Raw genomic sequence first — 19606 nt, 5'->3', positions numbered from 1 at the left:
TCTTGTTTCTTTTTGGCTGTTATGCTGTTCAGATGTCTTGCCAAGTCACCGAGTTGTCTCTCAAGTTCAGCGAGATGGGACGACCTGGAATCAGACTCATCAGCTTCCTGAGTCCGGATGGGATGGCGATCCACACGGGTTGCTAGCTGGGCAGCCTCCAACTTCATCGCATACACAACAGCAGAATTCAGGTCTTTGACATCCGCCATCCGTAGAGCTTTCTGGATTTCCGCATCTCGAACCCCGTCGTTGTAGTAGTTGAGTGCCAGGTTGTCTCGAACATTCGCAGGGCAGTCGCAAAAAGCAAGATGAGACAGGTTGTCCGCCGCAAGCTCTTGCAGGGTTTCCCCGGTTTTCTGGAAACGGGACTTCAACTGGAGTCGGCTGAAATCTTTCTGGCACTTCCCACCAAAGCGAAGCTCCAACGCAGATGTGAGGGCGGCGAAATCCAGGCGCTGGCTGTCCGAAAGGGTCTGAAGAATGTCCGCTGCGTCACCTCTCAGGGATGCTGCAAGATGGCAGGCCTTGGTAGCAGAGTCCCATCCGTTCGCTTCCGCCACTATCATGAATTGAGTTTTGTAAACCTGCCACGAAGTTTTCCCATCAAATGTGGCAAGTTTAATGGACGGTCGAGCAACCGATGTGGGAGCGCCAAACTGTACAGAACTGCTTTCCGCGGTAGCCAATCTCCTTTCCATGTTTTTAATTTTCTCATCCAGATGATTTTCAACTGTTGCGATACGGTTTTCTACTGTTTCAAGTTTTTCATCAAAAGCATCAACTCGATGCTCTATCTCATTAAATTTATTTTCCATCAGTCTTTACCGAAGTAAGGTCGTTTTTAATTTCCTCTTGGTTAGAAGCTAAATCATTTTTCAGCACCATTAAATCACTTTTCCATTGTTCTTGATTAGCCGCCAATTCATTTTTCAATTGTTCTTGATTAGCCGCCATATTATTTTTTAATTGTTCCTGATTAGCCGCCATATCGTTTTTAATTGTTCTTGATTAGCCGCCATATCATTTTTTAATTGTTCTTGATTAGCCGCCAAACTTTCAGTCAAGTCACTTTTCACAGCATTAATTGCTTCCAGAAGTTGTTTTAATTGGTCATCCATTGCGCGAGTAATCACCATAAAAACAAAGTCTATAAATTCAAACAGTCTTTATGAAAAAATGTCCAAAGTCCCAGTTTCTTGGAGTCCACTTACTCCAAGAAAGTCCAGAAGAAGCCCCACGTTGGGCGCCAATTGCAACGGATCCGGCGAGACTTCTAACTTTCTTGAAAGGACGACACAGTTCTTGATACAAACACAGGAGCTTTATTTACACTATGTACAGAAGAAATCGTTAACAACTGCTAAATTAATCATCAGCAATTAAACAAATATCACTCAACACCGTAAACTCAACGCTTACACACGTATTTACTTCCAAATACGAAAAACAACACAGCGAAATGCCTCGCAATAAACAGAGCTAATACACTCTCAGTTCGAATTCTCAATCGAAACTAAACTTTTTATCACGCGGGACGCTTTTATAAACATCGAAAGAAATCTCTCAAATATTCCAGAAAATGCTACACCGTTCTACACTTTCATTGATAAAATCAGTGAATGAAATAAGAAAAAAAAAGAATAGGGGATCGTATACTTCGGCCGAATGTAAAGGGGCTGTATATTCATTACGGGAAACTATTTACAGGTTACGTTACTACAATAATTACTATTTACAGAATTCGTACCAATATACTTTTTTCCATCCATAGCTACCTTATAAGTTGGAGTCCTTATCACTTTTACTGCAGCAACTTCTTACCTTTAAGCGTGTAGCATAAGGACTGTCATGTGGTGCGGGAAATATATTACTTTCATTTCGTGTGCAGAAGTTCATGACCTTGCCAGAAGCAGAGCTCTTAGGGAAGGTCAAGACTCCCTTTTAATTCTTCTGATTAAGAGCATGACAGGTGGTTTAAGTTTTCAAAAGGTAATGACAACAAATTTTTCTGTCCTCTAAGCTTTCTACAGATATTTGAAAATACAGAATTTTTCATTGAAATTTAATGGTCACAAATGTGGACAAGTAGTGAAATTTTTACTGAAATTGCTAATTCTGCATGAAAATAAAATCACTACATTTATCAGTTATGGAAATGTTTTCAAATTTGTGATCAGGGGGGGGGGGAAAACTGATTACTAATTTCAACTAATATAACTAATAATACTAACTTTCATAAAGTAATACTTAAAAACAACTTAATTTTCAAAATGTTTTTATTATTCTCTCAGTAACATATACAATAGGAGGATATAGCAACATTGCTTTTTACAACTGGATCAGGCTAGACATTAGTGAAAATATTCCTATAAACATAAGAACTTCTAAATAAATATTTTAACAATTTCGCTATTTTGTATTGGGAGGGGGGGGGGGGGGTGGAGATGAAAAAACCAAATCAAAACATTTGTGAGTATAATAACTATCGTTTTCATCTTTAAATAAATTTCCATGAAGAAAAGTTTTGTAAAGTTGTTTTCCTTGTAAAGGTGAAAATAGTATTACTACCGAATCATGCCAAAGGGGGCAGGATACAGTCATAACATTTTGGATGAAAGAAAAGTTTGACTACACAGAACAACGTTGTTTTTACAAAAATACTCGACAATTAGCCATTTTGGATTTATTTCAAACACAATAAAAGACCGAATAAACAATTTCACGAATGTATTTTAAATTTACATTTTTTACAAGTACATGTCATCATCATGAAGTTCACTTACATAAGCTGCTTGACTGGTTGATAGGATTTGTCCGCAAAATCATAAATCGTAACTTGTGCATTTGCATAATTTAGCTATGTATGTGACGAAATTTTCAAGAATAATCAACTATTTATTCGGCAACTCAGTTGTGTTATTATCAGTGCAGAACAGAGTTCACAGAACAGCTTCCAAATTCTTATTTTCACTTGCAAAACTATGGATTTATTCTCTCTCGGGTGAAGAATACAATTAACAAGAGTACTAACAGGCTGTGTGGTGTGATGCAAATAGAACCTCCAGAGCCCTCTTTTGTTTTCTCCATTGTGTGATAGTGCAGCTTTATTTTATCCAGTTGAACCTCTTTCTTGGATACTAGAAGCTTTGAAGGCAAGATTGGAATGTTCGCTGTAACAGAAAATTTAAAATAATTTTTGAGAAAGTTTGAATAAGACGTTTCTAATTGAATGCATCATGTCCATAAACCTTCACTATATAGAATATTAAGTTGCAATTTTGTTTTAAAAATGAAATTGAAAAGTATAACTTCTAGCCTATTAGTATATCACAGCGTCTTTTCTTTTACTTTTTATGTACGCAGTTATGTTAATGCCGAAAAATTTGCCGCACAAATTTTGACCTTAATTTTCACTTTACTCACGCCCGAATGAAAGTTAACGAGCCTTTTTACACTCTTCTATATCTAATATATAGAAGAAAGAATGGGATTCGTGCAAATTTTCGAATTTTGATGGTTTCGGACGTTTTGACGTGTGCTGAGTCCATTTCGACCATTTTTGAAAAATCTGTGTGTGTGTGTCTGTCTGTGTGTGTGTGACCAGTTTTTTGTGGCCGCTCTACAGCAAAAACTACCGCATGAAGTCGAACGAAATTTGGTACACATATGTGCCCTTATGTGAACTTGTGCCCATTGGTTTTTGGCGCGAATTCCTCCAAGGAGGGGTGTAGCAATGGGAAGTTTCTTGAGTTATGCGTGCCTGCTATTCCCCAAGAAATAAATGGCGGAATCAAACAAAATTTGGTCCATATGTTGTTCTTAACAGGTTAAGTGCTGATTCAATTTTGGTGTCAATAGCTCAAACGGGGGTTGAGCTATAGAACGTTTTTTGTCGTCAATTGTGACTACTGTATCTCAAGAAATAATGAACGGAATCAAACAAAAATTAATCGACAAGTAGCTCTTAGAAAGCATAAGAGCTGATTCTATTTTGGCGTCAATAGCTGAAAAGGGGGTGGCGCAATTGAACGTTCTTTGTTTTCTATTGTGAGTGCCATATCTCAAGAAGTAATGCTACTTTCTGGATGAAATTTGGAATAAATGTGAATCCATATGTAAACTGGCGTTGGTTTAATTTTGGCGCCAATCGCCCCATGGGGGGCTGTTTTTTTCTTTTTGTAAATAAAAATAGCTTTATAATGGGGTGGTGTTTCCTTCAGTCAAAAGTGCTACTTTTAATCACTAAAGTTGATAGAATAAGCAAAAAAAAAAAAAAAGACATGAACCCAGAAAATACTTTCATTTTCCCAAAAAGTTTTTTTAAATTAATTTTTTTAAATGTTCGATTTTTCAAACAAGGCGTGGTTTTTATGACGTCACAAATGATGCAATTTGGCGCATTTTTCTACTACATTTCCACGTTATGATAATCAAGCAGCGAATTAAAACTGCGCTCTACGCTTGCTTTCAACCATATCGTTGCCAATACACGTGAGTAAAGATGCGAATTAAGTATTTTGTTTTGTGAATGGCAACAGTGAATGGCATTTCATCATTTGTGATGTCATCGGCATAAGCGTAAACAGTAAAAGCGAATCGATTAACGTAATTTTTTAAAAATATTAAACTTAAATAAATTATTTAAAAAATGGTTAGATCCTATGTTTTTAAGCATGCTCTTTCAAAAAAAAAAAAAAAATACTTTCAAAATTTTGGAAACGACCCCATTGCAACAATAAGAAAGACAAATCGTAATAGACTGTCGTCTGCGTGTTTCGCGTGATTTTAATTGCTGGAAAATGGCCAGAAAATCGCGATGATTTGAACGTTTTAATGTTGCCATCTTGTGTTTGTTAACAAAAAAAATGTTTGTAATTATTTTAAGCAAGGCTTTAAACTAATTTTCAATTTTCATTCTTTGCTTTGCTTTTGAGATAAATCGGGAAGAGGGATGGTCGTCGAGTTTTGGCTTGTGTAATTTTGCTTTTGTTGGGAATATTGCTTCCTCGTCAAGCATGGGAGGGATCAAAATTATAAGAAAAATATAGAAGAAAGTTTCGTGATGGCCACTACATACTAGTTTATGGATGGCTTGCACATGTACCCATAAACGTATGGGTAGCCATAATATCAACATTGACGATCTCCCGATTTATTACTGTGATGTCTGAATGCATGGCTATCTCATACAGCTGAGAAATAATGTGTCGTAAAAGGTTGAAATTTCGATAGTAGAGTCTGCATAGGGTATAATTGTGCTTCTCTCATTTCGTTGGATCAAAGCCAAAACATCAGTAATATAACGCAAGGGAAGACAAAAATTGACTTATATGATGCCACTGTATTTAAATCCCTATGTGTCAAGTCACATGATGTTGAGTCAATGTTAAGTCTATGATGTCAAGTCACATGACATCGAAAGAATCAAAACTAACATTCAAATGCTTTCACTATTAATATATAGTGTATAAATAAATATATGATATTTATTTGCACAAAACTCCTATGAGTTTTATCTGTTCAAACAAGCCAAAGAAAAAAGACAAAAAGTGAACAAAGAAATAATGAAATCAAGCCCTAAATATTTCATATAACCTACCACTTTTGGTGTAATTTGTTGTCCCATGCATATACACATGGAACAGTGGCACACTGAGATCTAAACCATTACTTTCATCGCCGTCGGCTTGCGTAACCATAGGAGCCACAAAGCTGCACCACATTCGGTTGCCGTCCAGATCCATTTTTTTGTTTTCCAGGTGCTGCAAAAAGTCATTATATAAAAGTTAGGTCTTTGCTGTTGTGACCAATACAAAATTACTGTTCAACCACGGATTATATGGAATTGGCAAACGTCCAGTTAAGACCCAGTCTATCTGAATGAGGGGGAAAAGTAAAAATTTGATGCGCGTGTTCCACTCACTTGAATGAGACTCAGCTTAAGTGAGAGGCTAACATACATCTGCTAATGCTGACATCCCTAAAAACTAATAGATGCGTCCATTTTCGCTTGTAAACCGGATGTTTGCCTTTCCATACAATCCGTGGTCAGACAATATGTGTTACCAATTATTACATTTAAGCGCATTATTTACATAAATCTGGCATTAATGTGTCAAGTTAAGTAATAACTCTTTATTTATATTACCCTCTTATTCAATGTTCTTTAAAATGAAATTTAATTTATCTTGCTAATATATTAGTAGTATTTTATATTTTAAGTGTTTAAATGAACCAGTTAAGCATGCGTAGAACATCTGAGCTGTAAGGCCTCCTCTTCGGAAAGGAAAATAATGTGGTTAACAATGTACAGGGTGATCCCCCTCCCCCCCTCAAAAAACCGATCCATTTCCATGAAAACACTAATGAATCGATTTTTCTCCCTGATGTTTGAAGAAAAGCTTCCATAAGAAGAAAGACTGGCCGTCGTTTCGTCAAGATCGTGTGGTAACACATATGGCGAAGTGCATAGCCAGTAAAAACCCGTGTAGCAGACACCAAGAAGGGCCAATATCAGGCGGTATCGTTCGATGTAGAATTTGTTCGAATTTGTTCATAAGTAGCCCGACATTGGCCCGCGTTGGTGGTTGTTTTCCATGTTTTCGCCGACACCGCTAATGTACCTTTTCATATGGTATACCACCCATTTTGCAGAAAATTATAGCTGTTCTTTCGTTTAAAGGGAGCATTTATTGAAACACATGCGAAAGAAATCGATGCGTTAGTTATTTCAGAGAAATTAATCGTATTGTTTTTTAACACCCTATACAGTGTTTAATCTGTAAAAAACTTCAGTCGGTATTGTAACACGATATACATGACGGTGTAGCTCATTTCATTTCACACTATAATGTATAAGCAGTTATAAAGCTCGGTTTTAGTAATAAATGAAATCTACATTCTAAAAGAAGTATAAATATATACGCTGTAGTTTAAAAAGTGCATATTGCTGGAACTTACTGACGCGTCACAAGGGAAGCCTTTTATACGTAAAAATATGTGAGCTAATGGATGTAAACGAGACATCCGATAAAAGATTCTTGCTGCATTGAAAAAAAAAAAAAAAAAAAAAAAGAGATTCTTGAAACCCAGAAATTCAATAATATTGCCATAACTACGCGTATATTCGGGGTGATTTTATTTACTAAGAAAGTCGGCAATTTTTCGAAAAACATTATCATCAGCATTTATAACTGCAAAGCTTTGGCCCTTTTTTTTTATGCGGTGCCGATGCAAAAAAAAAAAAAAAAAAAAAAAATAAAACAGTAATTGTATCAGCAGAAAATTGGGGGCCTGAAAATGACAAATCTATTAAAAGGGGCTGCCAGAATGACCAGAATATAGACAAAGCTTAGCAAATGAGCTATTTTCTCATTTGTAACAAGAAGTTCCGTCTAGAACTATACGAGCCTACTTTCCCGTATACCCATACTACTTTCCAGTGCCTGATCAATATTCTCAAAAATGGTTAAAATCGCAAATTGTTTCAAACATATTTTAAAAATATTTTAAACTAATTTCTAGGAATAAAATATTTTTGTAGAAAAAATAATAAAAGCAGCACCTTTTAAACAAAGCAGCTAATACACTTTTTTCCATTAAAAAAATTCTTTAACAGCTTTCAAAACGAAAAAATAATAATTAAAATTAATAAGCTCATTAAAATAATTACATCGTATCAAAAAAAAATCGTTTCTCTTTCCCCTGTTGCCAAAAATAATTTTTTAAATGAATTAATGCACTTACCAAAATAAATAAAAACAATAAAATGTCAACTTAAAGAAATACTTTCCACTGTCAAAAAAAAAAAAAAAAAATCGTCTGCGCATATCTTTATGTAGAAACATAAGATACGTCAACAGCTATTTCCAACAAAATTTGTTTGAAAAAAATCCGCCTTCAAGAACGGAATCTACATTGACTTTCAGTTTTACCGTAGGCGCTAATGTTAAAGGATTTGAACTGTTCAAAATTGAACGGAAAATTGTTCAAATCAAAAAGATATTTTATATACAAGTTTTTCATCGAAAGCTTTTTCCTACAAAGTTTGTTTGAAGCAAACTCGCCTCACAGTTCGGAATTGCCTTGAATTTCTTCGTAGGCGCTAATATTAAGTTTTTCTGAACTGTTTAAAATTGAATAAAAAATAGTTCAAATCAAAAAGTGAGATAAGGGAATGAGGTGTCCTCGCCGAGATCTTTCGAACAAAAAAAAAATTTTGTTCGAATCGGACTGTTCATTCAAAAGTTATAAGGGGGGGGGGACAGACAGACAGACCGACAGACATTTTCCCCCATCTCAATACCCTACTTTCCAATTTTTAATTTTTCGATATTTATTTAATTATTTTATTTATTTTTGACTTTTTTTTTGTTTTTCGCGATATTTTTAAAATGCATTAAGACTTCTTTCATGCTTTTTTCTTCTTTTTCTGACCTTTACTGGGAAAGTAGGCTAAAAATGTCTCCCGAACATTTTCTGGCTCTCCAAATTCTACAGTTTTCGTTTCGAACTGATAGTGTTTTTAGCCATTTGAGTTCTCTTAGCGTATTTGTAAGAATTAATCAGATTGACGCAAAAAGGTAAATCAACCTCTTTTTTAGCCTACTTTCCCAGTAAAAGTTAGAAAAAGAAGGAAAAAGCATGAAAGAAGGCTTAATGCATCTTAAGAATATCGCGAAAAACAAAAAAAGTCAAAAATAAATAAAATAATTAAATAAATATTGAAAAATTAAAAATTGGAAAGTAGGGTATTGAGATGGGGGAAAAATGTCTGTTGGTCTGTCTGTCGATCTGTCGGTCTGTCGGTCTGTCCCCCCCCCCCTAATAACTTTTGAATGAATAGTCCGATTCGAAAAAACTTTTTTTTGTTCAAAAGATCTCGGCGAGGACATTTCATTCCCATATTTCACTTTTTGATTTGAACTATTTTTTGTTCAATTTTGAACAGTTCAAAAAAACTTAACATTAGCGCCTACGGGGAAATTCAAGGCAATTCCGAACTGTGAGGCGAATTTGCTCAAACAAACTTTGTAGGAAAAAGCTTTTGATGAAAAACTTGCATGTAAAATATCTTTTTGATTTGAACAATTTTCCGTTCAATTTTGACTTAACATTAGCGCCTTCGGGGAAACTGAAAGTCAATGTAGATTCCGTACTTGAAGGCGGATTTATTTCAAACAAATTTTGTTTCAAATAGCTCTTGACACCAAACTCCAGACTTCGACTCCGAGAATTTAGGGGCACTTGACTCCGATTCCGACTCCTGGGCCCGACAATTAATCGGACTCCGACTCCCCGACTTCGACTCTGACTTCGTACCTTGGCAAAAATTTATACACGGAAGACAAATGACTGACTCCGATTCTTAGACTCGACTCCGACTCCTTTACCCCAAAATAAGATTGACTCCGACTCCGACATGGTTTTGACTGTGAAATAATTATTGTTGATTTGACTTGTTTCTATTTTTACGCTAAAGTTTTAATTTAGGTATTCAGTTTTCAGCGAATCAACTCGAAGTCATTTATGTTTCTACATAAAGATATGCGCAGACAATTCTTCTTCTTCTTCTTCTTTTTTTTTTTTTTTTTTTTTTTTGACAATGAAAATAATTTCTTTAAGTTGACATTTTATTGTTTTTATTTATTGTAGTAAGTGCATTTATTCATTTAAAAAATTGTTTTTGGCAACAGGGGAAAAAGAAACGTTTTTTTTTTTTTGATATGATGTATTTATTTTAATGAGCTTATTAATTTTAACTATTATTTTTTCCTTTTGAAATCTGTTAAAGATTTTTTTTAATGGAAAAAAGTGTAAGTGTATTAGCTGCTTTGTTTAAAAGTTGCTGCTATTTTATTTGTTCGGTTTTTTATTTATTTATTTATTTATTTATATTTTTTTTTATACGCATCTATTTTTTTAGATGGGTGAGAAATATTTTATTCCTAGAAATCAGTTTAAAGTATTTTAAAAATATGTTTGAAAACATTTGCGATTTTAGCTATTTTTGAGAATATTGATCAGGTGCTATTAGTTAGAATGGGTATACGGGAAAGTAGGCTCGTCTAGTTCTAGACAGAACTTCTTGTTTCAGTTAGTACTTGCAAGTATATCTACGAGTAAACATATTTCAAATTTAGTATTCATATTAAATATTCTAACAATACATTCAAACCAATGTACTACCATGGGTTGTTCCATCAATCCTTCATCCATATTGTTGAAGACAAAATATTTGATTTCAGCAGCTGTTTTTGCTCTTGTGCAAGCAATCATTTTCATTTTTTCTGCCTGAAAACAAAATAAAATAACGTGTGTGAATGGAGAAGGAAACAAAATTCATTTAGAAACATTTTTATATCTTTATGTAAAGCACACACGTACCGTACTTCAAATCAAGCATTTACATAATGTTTAGGAAAAATTTTTGTTAAGACATTTTAAATATGATATTTTTAATTGCAAAAGCTTACGTGGTATTTGCCATTAAAACTTTGCACGTCGTGAACAATTTTCAGTAATCAAATAGCAAAAGTGTAAGATTTTTTATGTATTACTTTGATGAATGTTATCAACACGCTGTTAAATGTTTTTTTTTCTTTAAATTACAAGACTTTTACGCAAGGTATACAAGATAAGGTTAATAGCAAAAGCGGGAAATCAGTTTGAACTGAAATGTCATGTTAAATTTTGCAACTGGGAAAATGACCGCGCTAGTTAAATATTAATAGTTATTGTTTTAGTTTTAGCATAATAGGGTTAAATTAAATTACTTCTATAAATACCACTTTATACCATGTCAATAGAACAGCGGTTCCCAACCTTTTCAATAGCGCGTCCCACTAATTTCGTCAGAAAAATTTGGAGGCCCACTAACTGCTTTGTATAACTTCTAATGGCAAACAGCATATGTGTTTGTGTGTATGTATATATATAATGCACATTTCGGCAGTAAGTAAAAGATAATGTACCAGAAGAATTTTAAGATGTTTTTTTTAACGAAAATAATTTTATTATAATCCACGTAGCTGACAAAATTGTAAAAAAGTCAAAAACAAGTATTAAAAGTCAAAAGATTCTTAATGGGATTTTTGACACTGTTTGTCTTCCACCAGCGATTCAATGTCTGGATTGAAACCAGACAGTTTTAATCTCAAATCGCTCTCAACATTCAGCTTCTTTCTGTATTTATTCTTCAAAAATACTAAAGTTGAAAAAACTCGTTTACAAAGATAAGTTGTAGAAAACCCCATCAAATGTGAGAGTGCAATTTTGGCAATAACTGGATATTCTTGCCGAGCGTTTATCCAAAACGGGACCAATGGTGTTGTTTTGAAAAGCGATTTTAAAGATTGGTCACATGATAGTTCAATTAATGAAACTTCTTCACTTGAAGATAATTTCAGTTTGGAAAGGTAGTTCTCTTCAAAGGGATTTCTGATCCACTGAATTTCATCCTCAATTTTAGGGAAGAAGTGCCTAAGAAATATGAAAAATCTTAATACTGCTTCAGTTACTAAAAGCCTCATTCATATGAATGAATATTCACTCACACTATATTATACAAAATAGTTATCATTTGTTAATATTAGTTTTAAAATCGCATTATTTGAAATATTTAACTTTTAAAGAAGTTCTTAAGAAAATTAATGTCTTTAATAATAAGACGTATTAAAATACTGGCAAAAAATTAAGGAGAATAAAATTTTCAGCTTTCCTGAGGCTAGAAGCCATAGCGTTGAGGTGATCTTTTATGGTTGCAGCTGTTTTTCTATCGACTTTAATTTCGTTGGTCTCAATAAAGTCATGCAAAGTAGGAAACGCATCAAAAGAATCTTGGTCTACTTTTCGAGCCCATCTCTGAAGTTTAATTATCATAGCTTCGATTTTGTCTTGCACAAAAAACTTATGACAATCCTTGCCCTGCAGAGTTAAATTCAGAACATTGAGGGAATTGAAAATATCTGTCAAATAGGCCAATAGTTTTAACCAATTTTCATCAGTTATGCAGTCTAAATGGGAACTTGCTATTTTTCCATCATTTACTCCATCCGTTAGGAAAATCAAGAGTTCATCGCGGAGTTCGAATAACCTTGTCAAAACTTTTCCTCTCGAGAGCCATCGAACTTCACAATGAAGCAAAAGTTGCTTGTGTTCAGCGCCCATTTCGTCGCACAAAACACTAAACAGTCTGGAGTTTTTAGGTCTTGCTTTGATAAAGTTCACGATTTTCACTGCGTCGTCAAGAGTTTTTTTAAAGACGCGTCCAAGCCTTTTACTGCAAGAGCTTCTCTATGTATGCTACAACGCGTCCATTGAACCAAGGGAGCAACTGTCTTAACTTTGGCGACCAAACCAATATGAATGCCTGACATTGCTCGTTCTCCATCAGTTGTCAATCCTACACATTTCTTCCAATCTATTTCATTTTCTTTCATGAAATTGTCAGCAGCTTTGAAAATCTCCTCTCCAGTTTTTCTTGTTGGCAAAGACTGACAAAACAACATTTCTTCTTGAATATTTCCATTCTATTCAAAACGACAGAAAGCTAATAAATTAGCCTGGCCAGCAACGTCCGTACTTTCGTCAAATTGGAGCAAAAAATATTCACTTTTTCTCAGAAAAGTAACGAGAACTTCTTTTACGTTTTCTGACATTTCATCTATTCTTCTTTTCACTGTTGTGTTTGATAACGGAATTTCATTAATTTGTTTTGTACATTTTTCATCAAACAAAGCATTACTTATAATTTTTGCGGCGGGTATGATAAGTTCTTCTCCCACGGTGTGAGCTGAACCCTTTTTTACAATTAACAAAGCTAGTTCATAAGAAACTCTGGTGCTTAGAGTGCTTTGCTTTGAGGATTTTTCCATGGTGGATTTTGTCATAGAAAAATTTCTTTTCTTCGTTTGAAAGAAATCCAAAGACTTTCCCACACATTCAGGATGCTTAGTCGAAAGATGTCTTTCAAGTTTTGAGACTTTCATACATTCATTTGACAAAGTTTCAAAGCAAATCACGAATTGAGGCTTGGGCTCTTCTTCGGAACCAGAAGAAATAAAGCCGAATTTTATAAAATCTGGGTTGTATTTTCTAAAGTATGATTTACTTTTCTTTGCTAATTTTTTGCTAGGTGGACCGGACATTAACTTACCGACAAGCGCAGTTTCAGTACTAGTCGAAGGCAAAACAGATGCGGGAGTCACTTCATCACTTGCCGTCTTCATCTTACGGCAAGACTCTGTTCGAATCCAAGAATCCATGTTTAAGTGAAATACGTTTTCCTCACAGCAGACAGACACAGAGCGATGCTATTCATCAACTGAAAACCACAACCATTAACTATTGACAAAGGGGTAAAACAAGTCCGGAATACAAGCATCGAAAAGAGGGAGGAGATCATTGACCTTGAAAAGGGACACTTGACCACTAGACCCTGGACTGTTGACCCCTGAACAGTAGGGGGTCTTCCCTAATGAACAGGTGCCAGGGAAGCTTTTGAGCGATGACTCATCTCACTAGCGAATCGTCCCGAGAAACTGGTACCCCAAGATTTGTCTTGGAATGCTTGGAATAGACTTTCTCTACTCAGCGTCCGCGGCCCAGTTCCATGCTGCCCGCGGCCCACTTGTGGGCCGTGGCCACGGGTTGGGAACCGCTGCAATAGAATGATAACACACTTTCGCATCAGTGCCACTATTACTTATTGAACTATCTAATCGCACCATAAATGAAATACATTTAAGAGGCAGTAGCGTTACTAGGCGGAGGGGGGGGGGAGTATGGCTGTCTGTCCCGGGTGACATCCAAACTAAATTTAAGAGTTTATACAAAATATATGAACTTTAATTCTGAAAATTCCCCTCCATGTATCTTAAGTTATACTTAATCTATTTTATTACAACGGAAATACAGCTTGATATTGCGGGTGACAATTACTTATGATTCTAGGGCAAATTTTACACAAAACACAATCATATTTTGCGTACATGCCTTTTTAGTTTTAACTTTCGTCTCCATAAAAATTAGTTGTAGGAGAAAATTGTACGAACTTCTTGGTTTCATAAAACTTTAAAAGATTTTTTTCTTTTAGTTTAGCATGGGGGGGGAGGGGGATGCCACCATAAATTACTCGCCCTAGGGGACGCCCATGTTAGGAACGGCACTGTTTACAGGTGTATGATTTATCAGTACTATCTTTTCAAAAAAGGAAAAGAATTACAGTATCGTCACACAGATTTTTTTACATGCGAAATGGCATCTTCTCAACCGAATTTATTTGTTACCATCTATCAAATTATGTCATTTCTGCAAAAATTTTACTAGCAAGCAAAGAATATATAGATTATTCTATATTTTGAACTCATTACACGAAGAGCTTACCGCAAAAACGATAGGCAGTGTAGCTGTTTTCTCTGCACTGACACTGCACTGGCAGTAAAACCCGATGTACGGTATTTGGTTGATTTCTCATTCAAGATGTTTATGTAAATTCTAGGTGTCATGCATCAAATTTGATGTCAAAACCTTTGTGTGGTTAAAAAAAAGCGCTTTCTGGAATGTTCCTAAAGCAAAAAAAAAAAAAAAAAAAATCTCTTAAATCCTCTCGATTTCCTAGCAAAAGTTTCGAGAAGCGGTTTGAGAAACCAACAGACACTAAAGATGAAATTTTGTTTGAATTCCTGAACAACGACGACGATCTATGATCATTTTAGTTCTGAGTGGTTTTATTAGTTCTTATTATGTTAGCACTGAGAGTAGACCTGCGTTTGCGTGCGTATTTAAAAAAAAAAGAAAAATAAATAGTGTAAATAACTGTCAAAGCAAATAGCTTTATGGCAACCTAAACATTCTTAAAATAATCTCTGGTGTGTTCAAAGGTAAATTTTTTCTGTGTCATAAAATTCTTAAAATTCACTAATTATCAAATCCATTTATCACCGGTAATACCCACGAGTATTTTCAAGCTCTACCTATCAAGACATATAAAACTTCACAGAAACAACAGACAGGCAGTCACATAAAAAAATGTTTTCCCTGTTGCAATCTTATATTTTAAAACTGACGCCCTCTGATGAACGTGTTACTAAGATTGAAACTATCTCAATAATGTACCTCTGGAGTCGTTGAAAATCCAACGGCCAGGTAACTTTGATCTCCTTTGGCGTTTCCACCAAGTACGAACTCTACGTTCGTGCTGTTAACCACGCTGTAGCCAAGAATGTAATCGCAGTTGTCTTCATGGCAAGAAGGGCTGTTTTCTGAATACAGTATACATGACTTGGCCTTACCACAACTTTTCATATTCACAGCTGCAAAGAAGAAAGTTTCTTAGAGATTTTGAGTGAAACATACCTAATAGAGTGAAACTTGTGTATAACGATACTGTCTATAACAATAAACCTGACTATAACGATATTTTTCTCGGTCCCCGCAAAATTTCAGCATGAATAATCAAACCGTCTATAACGATAATCTGTCTGTAACAAAATCTTTTTAGTATCCAACAGTATCGTTGTAGAGAGGTTTTACTGTAGTTAACAAGGAATTACATTTCAATCATTGTAGGCTTTACGACAAAATGGTTAACTAAAGTGATGAAAATATTTTACAGCATTCATGTGATTTAGAAAAACACTGTAAAACCTTGGTTATCTGGAAAAGTGGACCCTACTCACGGTTTGGTAACAGTCCCTTTAACTTTTCGTCTGCGGGTATTTTAATAGGGTCGTTGCCAAAATTTTAAAAGTAATTTTTTTCTGAAAGAGCATGCTTAAAAACATAGGATCTGACCACTTTTTAAATAATTTGTTTAAGTTTAATATTTAAAAAAAATTACTTTAATCGATGCTCTTTCATTGTTTACGCTTCTGCCGATTACATCACAAATGATGAAATGCCATTCACTATTACCATTCACAGAGCAAAATATTTGATTCGCGTCTTTACTCACGTGTGTTGGCAACGATATGGTTGATAGCAAACGTAGAGCGCAATATTTGACTCGCTTCTTGATTATCATAACGTGGAAACGCGGTAGAAAGATGCGCCAAAGTGCATCATTTGTGACATCAAAAAGACCATGCCTTGCTTAAAAAATCGGACAATTTTAAAAAATTAATTAAAAAATAGCTGTTGTTAAAATGAAAGTATTTTCTGGGTCCATGTTATTTTTTTTGCTTATTCTATCAACTTCAGTGACTAAAAGTAGCACTTTTGACTAAAAGAAGCAACCCCATTCAGTATTCAATGGTTGCAGTACTATACAACAATGCTTCTCAACCTTTTTTACTGTACGGCACACTTGATAGTTGGGTCAATTCTTGCGGCGCACTGAACCAAAATTCATTTGTCAATATGGACAATGTTTTCATCATTCACTAATCGAAGTAAGCACGGGAAAAAATCAGCGTTTCCGTATGGATTTAATATTTAACCTTGTAAATATTTCAGTTTCTTTAGAAATTGAATTAAAGTTCATCATGAGTTTTAGTGATTATTACGCGCAACAAGTCCCAAACTTTCAGTTTACACGACTGAGATACTTATGCCTATCTTGAGGGAAAGTGGCGCATTTTATTGAACTCTATGTTAGATAGAGCTACAGGAAGTTTTTAAACCGAGGATCTAGCCATGATATTTTGTTGTTCTTGAAAAGTGTCAATGCTAAAGAATAATGGTAACAGTAACAGCCCATGAATAACGTGATCAGAAATTTTTAGGTACAATCTTTTTACATGTAGCCTATATGCGTCCAAAGACACTTCGCTACACCTCCGTTTTAAGGAATGGTCGCTCCTGAGGCCAATAAATTTTTCTTATGAAGAAAGTTTTTGCTGATGCATCGACAAATCACGAACCCCGTCATATTGTTCTATGCCAGTCAACTTGAAGTAGCACTTAGACTTTGTTCTGAATCATGTCCAGATGTTTTACCGCCATAGTAAGCTTTTCTTTCAGGGTGTATACATAGTTGGGGCAAACCTAACCTGGCAGCATCGTAATGCTGTAATTAGAATCTAGGTAGCCTTCATAAAGATACCAGCTAGGTTTGCCTCAATTATAGTTGATCCGTTCAAACATGTCCAGTGAGCCACGATCAAATTCCTCTCTCCGCTGCTGAATTTTTGGTTTGAATCCGTTTAATTGTCCATACCATAGACTAATAATAAGAATAGACCGAGCTATGGCAACCCTTTTGCTGCTCATAAACCAAACCATGTGACTGGTGGATATTCTAGCAACAGCGGGCGTTGATCGTAGTAGACGATCAACGCCCGCGAGAAATAAAATAAATGGAATTGATGGAATACGGAAGAATGATATTTTATGGAGTCCGATTTGTGAATTTGTTATTCTAAGTTGTAAATATTTTGTTAATATAGTGAGTTTTTCGTTTGGATAGTATTGTGCATTTTCTTTATTCAATTTGAGATGCAAGCGCCCAAAAAGAATCGGCAAATGGTAAGATTTTTACCTACAATATCAATTTAAGATACCGATTAGTACATTTTTGCGTTAACGCAAAACGTTTACGCCATTACGTTTACGCCAACGCTGACGTAGCAGTTCCGAATGAAATAAAAGCTACTGAAAACTGTGATCAAAAACTAATTACAAATGTCAAAATAATGCATAACTAAAAGAAAAACAGTTCAATCTCTGCACTTGGAAAAAATTATAATAAAAACACATTACGTCTTAAAATACATGGCGAGTGCCAAACTATAGATAATGTTGCCATCTAGCAACCATGCTGCCAAAGTTTTCGCGAAGCCTTCCACCTGTCACGTGATGTATCCATGAACCAATTTTTTCATCAGCAAGTCTGGGAAAGCTCGGTCTACTCTTATTATTAGTCTCTGGTCCATACATATAAACACAATCTCACCGCGCGCGCGCCCATATATTCTTCGTTTCAGTTTGTTACGATTCTTAAAAATATCAGCCGCCTATGCTTGTTTCCTAGAAAATATTTGTCTTGGTAAAAAACTGGTATGTTTCGTTTCTTCCTGAAACATCAGAAATTTGTACTTCGTCCTCTCAACTAAAAAATTATTGGCTGGACCTTGCTTTTCTAAAAGCAGCAAGTGTGAAGAGGCAGGGGGTGATGATCTGTCCTCACGTTTTCTGAAAGTGCAATGAAAATATGAGAATTAAATGGTCTTAATTGTATGAAGTTGACGATTTTTACTGCTTCAACCATGGCTGATTTCAGCTCATATGTCATATAGTGTTGGCCAGGAGAGTTTCGCAATGGAGAAAACTGGTTGAACCCTTGGACTTTGATTTTTCGCGTTCAACGCCAACTGTTCGAAGGTTCCCATCTTTGCAACTGCTCCATCACTGCAAGCGCGAGTGCAGTTGTAACACTGGATTCCGTTGCTTTGTATTAATTTATCTGCAACGGAGACTACTTCATCATCAGTTGCAAGCTGAGAAAGTTCTTTGCAGAAAATATAATAATCTTGAATGCCATCCTCATCAGCAAGAGTAGTGCACCTTTTATATTTGTTGATTCATCAACTCGAAATTAAAAAAAAGCTACTTGTAGTTTATCAACCATTGTTTTTAATGTCCCCTGTCATCTCATTTAACTTGTTGCCTGATAATATCATCTGGAATTGGACTTTTGACCACTTTATTCATTTCATCGGAACCTATCGTTACCCGTACGATTTCCTTACATGTTGGTAAAATAAATGTTTCACCGTTGGTGTTACTTGAATGAAACTAGCAACAATTAATGAAACTGAGAACATTATAAGGGATTTCTTGCGCTGGTAAAATAGGTGTTCTTTCTTATTCTACAACTCCGAAAATACCGTGGCACACTAAGAATCTTGTCACGGCACACCAGTGGGCCGAGGCACACCGGTTGAAAAGCACTGCTATAGAAACTCGTCTTATTTAACAGTAACTGGACTTTATGTACATCATAAACATACGTAGGGCTTATACAAACTTATGACTGCATGAAAAATGCCGAGAAAAGGGATAAATAAAAAGAGTGAGTTTTCACCATGTTTTTGATAAGGAGCTAAGATACTTAAAATCAGGAAAATACGATTATAACAAGAGTATTTCGTACAAAATGAATTGTTCATCAATCTTTTACAACATTTCTAAGTTGAAAAATGTCAAAAAACCTCCTGTTCAAATAGAAAGAACAGTTTATAATCCGCAAAAATGCACGTTTATAATAGACGCCGGAGTATGGGGTCGTTTCCGAAAATTATATTTTTTTCTGAGTCTTTTTTCTGAAAAAGCATGCTTAAAAACATAGAATTTGGCAACTATATGGTTGATAGCAAGCGTAGAACGCAATATTTAATTCGTTTCTTGATTATCATAACGTGGAAACGCGACAGACAGCAAGCCTAAACTTTCAGCAAGCCAATGGAATACGGATCGAAGTTCATCATTTGTGACGTCACAAGACCACGATGTGTTTGAAAAATCGGACATTAAAAAAATTAATTAAAAAATAAAAATTGGAAAAATAAAATATTTTCTGGGTCCATGTTATTTTTTTTTTTTTGCTCATTCCATCAACTTCAGTGACTAAAAGTAGTACTTTTGACTGAAATAAACAACCCCATCG

The 19606-nt window shown here is 35.1% G+C and overlaps 1 protein-coding gene across 1 annotated transcript in view; it reads right to left on the bottom strand.

The window, feature by feature from the left end:
* Window positions 1–2291: 2291 nt before the first annotated feature.
* LOC129234647 (uncharacterized) overlaps window positions 2292–19606 on the bottom strand; it is an 87124-nt gene continuing 69809 nt past the window's right edge. The window contains exons 4-7 of the mRNA XM_054868682.1: window positions 15118–15314; window positions 10189–10293; window positions 5600–5762; window positions 2292–3170 (exon numbers count right to left, since the gene is read on the bottom strand). Coding sequence (XP_054724657.1) covers window positions 2980–3170; window positions 5600–5762; window positions 10189–10293; window positions 15118–15314 — 656 coding nt within the window. The 3' untranslated portion in view covers window positions 2292–2979. The remainder of the gene's footprint in view (window positions 3171–5599; window positions 5763–10188; window positions 10294–15117; window positions 15315–19606) is intronic.

Source organism: Uloborus diversus, chromosome 1 (genome assembly GCF_026930045.1).
Source record: "Uloborus diversus isolate 005 chromosome 1, Udiv.v.3.1, whole genome shotgun sequence".
Classification (NCBI taxonomy): domain Eukaryota; kingdom Metazoa; phylum Arthropoda; class Arachnida; order Araneae; family Uloboridae; genus Uloborus; species Uloborus diversus.
The sequence above is the reverse complement of the archived record's forward strand: the minus strand, read 5'-3'. Positions and strand labels throughout refer to the sequence as shown.